Source organism: Cervus elaphus, chromosome 20 (genome assembly GCF_910594005.1).
Source record: "Cervus elaphus chromosome 20, mCerEla1.1, whole genome shotgun sequence".
Lineage (NCBI taxonomy): Eukaryota > Metazoa > Chordata > Mammalia > Artiodactyla > Cervidae > Cervus > Cervus elaphus.
The window spans coordinates 57,598,245-57,608,224 of NC_057834.1; the positions used below are offsets into that span (position 1 = coordinate 57,598,245).

The following is a 9,980-nucleotide window of genomic DNA, read 5'->3' on the forward strand; positions in this document are numbered from 1 at the left end:
TAGAGTTCACTAGTGTTTAGGATTCTGGGCTTTCAATGCCAGGGCCTGGGTTCAATCTCTGGTTGGAAACTGAGATCCTATAAGCCACATGATGTGGCAAAAAAAAAAAAAATGCTTAGGCCTTTTTTTCATTGGTTATATTTTCAGCTAAATATTTTTGGATAAAGGTCCTTTGTGATTTGCAGTATTTTCTCCCAACTGAGCTTTGACTGAATACTAGACCCCCAAATAAACAACTATTTATGGTAGCATGGTCTGGGAACCCCTGAGGTCCTAGAAACTTTCTCATAAGCAGACCCCTGGACAGTGTGATTTGAAATTACTTCCAGAGGATGCAAAGCAGAGTGATGAATGGTGCCTGATGTAAAGGAGACCAGGAAATCTAATATACTCATAGAAGGGTGTGAACTAGGAACACAATAGCCCCAAGATCTCTATATAGACTCTGGACTTAGATACCTCACATTGGCAAGAACTGAAAAGCAAGTGCCTTAAGTTTAAAAAAAAAAAAATATATATATATATATATATATCCATCAGGTATTCAAGAGAGACTTGTTCCCGTGAATAAGGCTTAATTCTAGCTATATCTAATTGCATCAGAGGCCTGAAGGTCTTTATCCTAGAACTGTATAACCAACAAAAACATTACTTCAGTGTACACTAGCAACACATCTTCATGTATTCGAGGACTAAAGAAATTTACCTCCTGGGTAGCTAAGAAAATGAGGAAGTAACCCAGAAAGGTCCTGAATAACAGCTGCGCAGCAGCCAACAGAGGGCGCCTGAGCTCTTAATAAGGAGGAGGAATGGATGAGAGATGGAGGCTCAGGAAGAGGCTTCCCTTCTATTAACAGAAGGAGCCCTCTGAGGACTCCTGCTCTGAGGGCCTCAGAAATGGGAACAAGAAATCTCAGAACTTCTTACTACCAGATAGGATCCCTATGCACCCAGACACTGCCAGCATCACCACGCCATCCCTAGGAAGCAGCAGGGCCAGTTGGACAGTTCAGATGGTCAGGAGGGAAAAAGATAAGACATAGCAGGCGTGGTTAAGGCTTTATTGGTGATCAGCAGGGCTGGGCAGGGCCCACGCCGGGAGAGCAAGGCCTGAACACGAGGCTCTTCAGGGCAGTGCTGGGGGCTCAGGCCTGGGCTCTCCAAGCCAGGGGTCTGGTCAGGCTACTCACAGAAGGGAGAAAAACACATGGAAAGGAAGGATGATCTGGCTGGCTTTAGAGCGGAAAGGATAATGTCAGGGGGTGACTTCACTGAAGAAGAGTGGGGTGCTGTAGAGCTTAGAGATCCTGGATGAATGGGGTTGGGAAAGAGTTGGGGTCAAATAAGGCCTGAGTGGGGACAAACAGAAAGAAAGAAGGAGAAAACAAGACATCTGGTCCTGGGGTGCAGGAAGCTCCCGCTGCTCTCCACACACAGCACTGGCTCCTCGCTCCATCTCCTGCCGTCCAGAGCACTACTTGCTGCCCCACACGGCCACCTTCGAATACACAGGTTGTGGGAGGAAGCGGCTGGACTTCATGTAGGCAGAGATCCTCTTCAGGCCCTGAGGGTGGGAAAAAGAAGGTCAGGCCTCAGGTCTGCTGCCCCACTGGGGCTCAGGCAGTTCCACTCCAGACTCTGAGTTGGAACCCTGGTCCAACCTTTCCTTGTAGAGAGAAGCAATCAGCAAAAGACAATCTTCCTAGGGTCCCTAGTTGTGATAAGTTACCTCTTCATTTTCTTGTCACTAATGTGGTATCTTACTATGACCCGCCACACATGGAGAACATGCTGGGTTAGCTGCTGTAAATACAGAGATGAGAATACACAGCCATCCCTCATTCCAGTCCACTTCAAATTACTGTGATTCGCACAAAATCAAGTTGTGTATTTCGCAACTTGAAGCTTTGTGTCAACCATCATTAAGCAAGTCAACTGATGCCATTTTTCCAACCACATTTGCTCACTTTCTGTCTCTGTGTCATCTTTGGTGATTTTCCCAATATTTCTACTTTTTCATTATATTTGTTATATCAGTCTGTGATCAGTGATCTTTGATGTTACTGTGGCAAAAAAAATCAAACTCATTTAAGACTCAGATGATGGTCTCAGCATTTTTTGGTAAGAAAGTTTCAGGGTTTTTTTGTTTATTTGTTTGGCCGAGCTGTGCAGCATGTGGGATCTTAGATTCCAGAGCAGGGATCAAACCCAGGCCCCTGGCAGTGAAAGCATGGAGTCCTAACTACTGGACTGCCAGAGAATTAATGCCCAGCAATAAAGGATATTTAAATTAAGGTAAATATATATATATAATTAGGTATAATGCTATTGCACATTTTACAGGCTACAGTATACTATAAACAACTTTTACATGTCCTGAGAAACCAAAAAAGCTATGTGACTTGCTTCACTGTATTGTGGGCATCTAGGCCCAAACCCTCAATACAGCAGGGAGGGTTGTATCTTAAAGTCTCTATAATGGGCAATTTCCTTCCCTCTCTTTCCTTCTTCCAGTTACTCATGATTCTGTCTCAGAGACAGGACTGTACATTCATCTTAAGTCATGTTCACTGATCTGACCCTCCCCCTGGTACCAGTCACTGTATCAGGCCCAGAGGGGAAGCAGAAGTCACACAGACCTGGCGCCCAGGCTCTGGGGCTCAGAGCAGCTGGAGAACTACAGGGATTCTGAGGTATCTGTGATGACTGAGAACCTCCACAGAAGCAACCTAAGAGTGGTTCTAGTGTGTCCTTATCTGAGGGGAAACAGGATCGCAGAGGTTAAGCACCTTCCTCACATTCAAGCCACTAATAAGTGATAGCATGGCACACAGCCTGGCTCTCTCGCCAACTCTCTGCTCTTGGCAAAGCACTCCCTTCCCCCACCTCCCCACAGGAGGGCTTGTCTTTCCCCCTGCACACAAACCTGGTTCTTTCGCAGAGGGAGACTCCAGGCTTTGCCCACAGAGGGACCCCTAGCACAACAAAGAGCCTCAGAAAGTACATGAGCAGCTTGCAGAAGAGACCAGATCTCACCCAATGACTCAGCAAAACCCAGAGGAAAGGTGATAGGAGGGTGTGAAGCAGCAAGACCAGGCTCTAATTATTCCATTTAAAGGACAGAATCCAACTCCTGGCCTGGGACCTGAGCCCACTCTCACTGGGCCCTGACCTACCTCACCCCAGTCCTGCTACAGCCAACCAGGCAGTGAGACATTCAGATGTACCTATGCACCATCTTCTCAAGACAGACAGTGCCCAAGAGTTCCCAGGAGTCCAAGACCTAGGACTGACTGTAACCCACAGCCCAGGGGCCAACAGGCGACACACTGCAGTCCACATCTGTCCCCATCCTCCTCCCCAGGCACTCATCTCAACTCTTTGTTGCTCTCCAATTATTAATAGTTGACTGAGGGTGACGATGAGCTGGGAGGTGAGGTCAGGCTGTGCTCCTCCAGAACCAAGGGGCTTCCACCCATACCACACAGCTTCGGGGTTCCTGTAGTTCTCCAGCTGCACTGAGCCCCAGAGTTAGGACTCCAGGATTCTGTGACTTCTGTATCCCTCCTGTACCTGACACAGTGCCTCAAACAGAAGACAGGGTCAGATCGGTGAATGTGACTTAAATTGAGTGGACTGTCCTGTCTCTGAGACAGAATTATGAGTAACTGGAAGAAGGAAAGAGAGGGAAGGAAACTGCCTACTATAGAGACAAGATAAAATCTTCCCAAGAAGGCACCTACCTATGGAAGAAAAACCCAGAACCAATTACATTTCTGGAAATCTCAGTACAACCCCAGAGAGGGAGCCAATAGCTGCAGGGCCCTCGGATGATCAGGAAAAAACATGTCTTTGACACCTAAGATCACTCTTACTGTGTCTCAACTCAGCTAATGCCAGCCACATCCAAACTCCTGAGATTTCTGCTTCCTCCACACTTTCCAGAACTCTGAGCCCAGACAACAAAGGGGCCTGAGCTTTTCTCTTCCACACAGGAAACAGAGAGCCACTGACTGCTGCCCATAGAATCCAGACACTCTGACTGGGAGCCCAGCACAGCCTGTACTGGTTCCGTGACCATCAGAAATTACAAATCCTTTTGGCTTATCCCTTGTCTTTAAGATGGAGGTGATACTTCTTTACCTTGTAGAGATAAGGCAAAGATCAAATCTGACACAATGTGTGTAAAGTCCTGAGCAGAAAACCTGGCATAAACCAAGTTCTCAACAAACGCTAGTTATACTTTGTTTTCGTTTCAATTAGGAAAGCTGCAGGGAGAAGGGTGTAGAGAAAAGAGATGCATTAATAGTAGGAGGATCAGGAGAATACCTCAAAATGAGAAACGAAGTCTTTCAGGTTTGGGAATTCATCCAGGCACTTGGGCTCAAATATGCGGTGAATGTCAAGAACGTCATAAACCAGGAAATCCACATAGGTGAGCTGCAGAAAGACAAAGCATGAATGTGCACAAACTCTGAACCTCAGGAAAATGACAGCTCTCCCTCCCCTAAAGCCATCCCACTTACCTTGTCCCCTGCAAACCAAGGCCTCCTCCCCAGAAACTCTGAGTAGAGCTTCATCTTTCCAGGGATCTCCTTCAAGTATTGAGACTTTAGTTTCTCCTGAGACACAAAACAGCTGTCACTGCCCTCAGACACAGACTCCATGGCAGAGCAGGCCTCCTGGGGATGTGTCTGATCCCAGCTGCCAGATGAGCAGCCATGTCCCCCGACTGAACCTGGGTTGGTGCCCAGCTGCCATTCAACCCACCTGTGTTCATCAGACTCCTATGGGGACCACCTCCCATCTGTGAGAGGCGATGGGAAGACAAAGGGCAAAACCACACTGTCCCTGACCCTGTCACCACTCAGCTCCAGACACCTGCCCGGGGTCAGACCAGCAGTGCTCTGAGACTTGGCAAAGCTCAGGCCTCAGACCTCAGGCTGATCAACACTAAAATAACTAGGAAAGAAGTCCTTTGTTCCAGTGTGGGAGACAGAATGGTGTGGATGCCTGGACAATTTCTGGACAGTTGTAAAGAATTGGAAGCTGAAAGGAAGGAGGGAAAGGAATAAAGTCTGACTCTGGGCTGCCCACTGGACACATGTCCTGATCCCCGAGATTCCAAGGAGGAGGCACTAGTTGAACTCATAAACACCTATCTAGGATCTGAATTTCTACCCTGAGAGGCTGGACTCTACCCTAAGATTGATGGGAACTGAGTCCAAGGTTGCATTTCATGCACTGGGAGTTCTAAGGGTCACTCTTGGAACTCTGTAGGGACTAGTTTGGTGAATCAGGAGTTCTAAGGAGTTTAAATGGCAAAAGGACCCATGTAGATGGGACCCTGTCCAACTCAGCAGGAGTGGACTCACAAAGTCAGGACTTTAACAGATCCTGACCATGCAGATGTAGACCCAGCCCTGCCCACCAGGCAAAATGGATTTATGCCTGAAATGCTGAAGAGGAGGCATTGGGCTAACAAGGTAAATACCCTGTCTAGGAACTGAATTTCCACCTTGGGGAGTCTGGATTCTATCCTTAGATTGGGAAGAACTGAGTCAGAGCTTCTATATCCTGAATTAGAGTTATGAGAATCACTCAGGGGACTCCATATAGACCAGCTCAGTAGCTCCAAAGAGATCAAATTACAAAATGATCTGTGTATAAGGGATAAACTAATCTAGTCTCTTTTTAAAGCACATCCAGCCCAGATCAGCGGGAGGAGACTCACAAATTCAGGGTTGTAGCAGAGTATAGCCAACTCATTAGCAGTGTCCATAGCCTGGTTCTCCAATACATCCATGCGAATCTTCTCCTCCTCTGTCTCCCCACCTGTAGCCACACAACAGAGACTCACCCTCAGTATCCCCTCCCAGCCCAGCCCAGGGCACGGCCACCTGTATCCCTGCCCCCAACCCCAGCCCCACTCACACATGTTGTGCTTGCGAGCAATGTAGCGAAGGATGGCCTTGCTCTGGGTGAGCTTGTGAGCTCCATCAATTAAGTAGGGCAACTGGAAGAACCACAAGGCCAGGTCAGGTGAGCCACCAGGCTCCCCTGCATCTGCTCCCTTGAGCAAGGGCAGAGAGGAAACCTGGCACTCACAGAGCCTGTCCCATGGTGGGCACTAAATAATATGCTGTAAAATGGAAGGATGAGCTGGGACACAGAGCATCATGGAAGGGCAGGGCAGAGAACCAGGAAGCTCAGAGGCAGAGCAGAAAGCACCTGCTCCTGAAACCTCTAAGCCAGGAAAGGAGATGGATGGAGACACTGTCCACTCCCCCTCCCAGCACCCCAGCCCCTGCACCTACATTGGGGAAGTCCAGGCCCAGCTTGAATTTTTCATTCAGCCACTGGCTTCTGTCATAGTCGGGAGCTGAGAAAAAGAAGATGCAGTGAAACAACCTCCCAGGAATCCAACCCTCCTTTCCAAGGGACCTACAAAGGAGTCAGGGGCAAGACCCGCCTGAACTGATGGATCTGGAATCTGAACCACTAATCTCACATGGAGCTTTGAGATGAAAAACAAACAGAAATTTCCTGAAACTTCATGAGTAATCCTTACAAGGGATTTAGGTAAGCACTAGGGGGAGCCTGTGCCAATGGCTGATACAGGACCCAGCTGTGGACTGTCATATCCTTCCTTGGAGGTCAGCTGCACCCTAAGGGGTTAGGGAAGGGGCAGGGCCCTGCTCCAGCTGATGGAGGGCGGCAGACGTGAACAACAGGGGTCAGGACATGGGGTGCTTGGCACCAAACCAGCATGAGTTGGGCAGAAGTCAGGACACGACAAGGATGCCATTACCGTCCCCCATCGTGTACTTCTTTTCCTCATAGTTTGATTCTGTGTACTCCAGGAGCAGGCGGATGGCATGGGCCAGCTGAGAGAGATGCCAGAACACAGGGCAGACGTCAGGTCTTGACTGCAAAACTTTCAACGTTCCAGTCACTCCCATACTCCCATCCCAACCCTCTCCCCCATCCACCCACTTCGGAGCACGCGCGCACACGCACACACACACACATACACACACACACACACACACACACACACACACCTGGGAAGGAGGCGGCGGTGCGAAGGGGCTAGGCTGCAGCGTGCAGAAACACACACACACACACACACACACACACCTGGGAAGGAGGCGGCGGTGCGAAGGGGCTAGGCTGCAGTGTGCAGAAACACACACACACACACATACACACACACACACACACACACACACCTGGGAAGGAGGCGGCGGTGCGAAGGGGCTAGGCTGCAGCGTGCAGAAACACACACACACACACACACACACACACACACCTGGGAAGGAGGCGGCGGTGCGAAGGGGCTAGGCTGCAGCGTGCAGAAACACACACACACACACACACACACACACACACCTGGGAAGGAGGCGGCGGTGCGAAGGGGCTAGGCTGCAGCGTGCAGAAAACTTTTCTGGCTTACCGGTCCCCAACTGCGCAGCATATCCCCGCCCGCCTCCATCCCACCCGCCCTAGCGGACCCCCGCTCACCCCGCGGATGTCCCAGTAACCCAGGGTCATTGCCATAGTCGGCGTCTGTGGATCGGGTTTCCAGCTCCCCACCGTTGATCTGGAAGTTTATCCGGTGCCTGGGTCAAGTCTGGGTGTGGCCTGAGTGAGGCCACGCCCCATCGCCTCTCTCCGCCCCGCCCCCAACTATTGCCCAATCTCGGAAGCTTCCTGGGACTCGGGGCACCCGCTACTCTTGAACGAGGCATCTGCGCCCAGGGCTGTAGAAATAGTCAATTTCCCCCTCCAGCCTCAAAACTCGGGATCAGAGCTCTGGACACCAGGACGCTGAGGGCAGCCTGGTTCCCGTCGCCATTCCGATCTCAGCTAAATCGGGGGAGTTGGTAGTGCGCTCGGGGAACAAGCCTGAATCCTAACGACAGCACGAATCTTCCACCTCCCTTGCCCTCCGACGATCACTCAGACTTGCTCCTGAGTTACGGAGTTCCCTTGGGCTCTGAGAAGGTCTTAAGTGGGTGCCCCTCAAATCGAAACTCTAAATGAGCCGCTGGCACAGAAAGATCAGTACTCCAAGTAATCCTCATGCTCCCCCGACTCTTTAGAATTCCTGACGGCAGCATATCTTCTAGAACAGACTATTAATGGGATACAAGAAACACCCAGAAGGTACAGGAAGAAGTTCGTCAGTGCTTTCCTTTCAGGGACTTAGAGGGGACTCATCCCTTCAGCCGTGTAGCTAAGAGTGATAATCATCAAATGTAAATTAATCAAGTAGATTTGTGGCCTAAATAATGAATCCAAATACAGAAGCAGGCCCAGCAAAGAAGATATAACCCAACAACCAGCTAGATGTCCTTCATTTTGGCTGGGTCAATGACCTGTACTGTGATAGTCACAGAGGGCTCTGAATGAAGGGAGGAGAGCTGTTCTTTGAGCATCTAGGAGCCTCTCCTGCTGCAAGGGGGACCAGTAGGGGTGGCCAGCAAGGAGCCTGGAGGACACCACACAGGACTGCAGTCAGGGTGGGCCCAGCTCAGCTTGGCTGTCCCAGTCCACAGATTCCTGCCCTGATCTTGACCCAGGTGTAGTTTTGTGTAGGAGAGGGTGGCTCAGATGGCCTTTGATGTCACTGTGACACAACCTCCTCAAAAACAATGTTCTACGTGCCAACTTTCCTCTTTGAAGATTGAAGGCTATTTCAAAATTAGGAGAATAGGACAAGGTTGGCCTGTATTTCCTTTTCCCTCATTTAAAGTACACTACAAAGTAATGGATACACAAAAAGAGATGACAAGACATTTTAAAAACAAATTGATTTCACAAGTTAAAAGGCAAGCTTGGAACTCTACAGGAAAGTCAGTTTAAAATTAGCTAACACTTTTTAAGGATAGAAAGGTCCCAGTATTCAATAAAGGTTTCAGACCACCAAGATAAAGTGTGGAATAGGGGTTTGAAGAAGACAGACTTTCTCTAATCCATGTTAAATCACAGACTCAGAGTCTACACATCTCTGCTAAACTGGGGAGCAGGGAAAATGTTCAGCAGAGACCAGCAGAGCTCAGTCCCTCTATGGATGCCCCTAGCCATTCCCACCCTGCCAGTCCTCAGGGCTCAACTCTGGGTCCAGACTCAGGAGGCAGATCAGGGAAAGCCAGATTCCCTTGTCATTTTGCCCAAAGGGAGGCAATAGTGGCTCTGGCCACACAAAGTACTGCCTCTCTTAATAGTTATATTTTTCATATTATAAAGGAGCTGTCATTCTGAGTTTTACACATCTTGAGCTTGGAAAAGACACATGACTGGATTCACTGAGAAAATGACTTTATTAAAAACACTAAACAGAATAATAACAGTTAAAATATGTAGAACAGATGTTGTTATGCTGGTATTCAGTCCATCAGTCATTTATTTACAAAAATCATTGAAATTCTTTCATAGAGCAGCACTAAGAAAAAGAAAATTCTGGGTACTAAATGCTGGAACTCAGCTAGGAAATACAAGGAGAGATTTTAAAATATTGAAGAGATTTTTAAGTGTTCAATATCTCTGAGAGGGAGGGAGGTTGAAGGCAGGAGAAAGAGGCAGTGCCTGGAAGGACAAGGAACTGAGAACGCAGGGATGGGCCCCGGGCACAGGTGGCCCCGTCAGGAGGAAGAGGTCAGTCCTGCAGGAGGAGGAGGGCGGCTGGCCAAGCAGGCGCCCAGCCTCGGTCCCCAGACCCGGGGATCCCACTGGTGGGGGCAGTGAGTGTGTGGAAGGCACTAGGGGGCGGTGCGGGCTCTGGCAGAGGGGACACCGGAGAGAGGGCAGAAGGGCGTGATGCAACCAGTGGTTGCCTTGCTGAAATTCAGTGTTAAAGCGGCCACATCCTCTGGATTTACCTGCGCTCTCGCTTGACTGTAAGTATTGACAGGTTCTAATATTTTAGAGAACATTGTGCAGGACATCAGAACACATAGTGTCCAATATCCAGTCGA

General features: G+C 49.2%; 1 protein-coding gene across 1 annotated transcript; it reads right to left on the reverse strand.

Annotated features, from left to right (window-relative positions):
• Nucleotides 1-1,043: 1,043 nt before the first annotated feature.
• Nucleotides 1,044-7,674, reverse strand: LOC122676692 (glutathione S-transferase Mu 1-like). The gene is made up of 8 exons (XM_043876270.1): nt 7,525-7,674; nt 6,812-6,887; nt 6,318-6,382; nt 5,935-6,016; nt 5,735-5,835; nt 4,527-4,622; nt 4,330-4,440; nt 1,044-1,564 (listed from the first exon to the last, which is right to left on the reverse strand). Exons 1-8 carry the CDS (start codon nt 7,558-7,560, stop codon nt 1,475-1,477), a joined length of 657 nt encoding a protein of 218 aa, XP_043732205.1. The 5' UTR covers nt 7,561-7,674; the 3' UTR covers nt 1,044-1,474.
• Between the last annotated feature and the right edge of the window lie 2,306 nt (nt 7,675-9,980).

Coding starts and splice junctions, on each gene's coding strand:
- LOC122676692 (XM_043876270.1), bottom strand. CDS start 7,560: ATGGCAATGACCCTGGGTTACTGGGACATCCGCGGG. Junction 6,017..6,317: donor TGGGCCTGGACTTCCCCAAT/GTAGGTGCAGGG, acceptor TGGTTCTTCCAG/TTGCCCTACTTAATTGATGG. Junction 5,836..5,934: donor TGCTCGCAAGCACAACATGT/GTGAGTGGGGCT, acceptor GTGTGGCTACAG/GTGGGGAGACAGAGGAGGAG.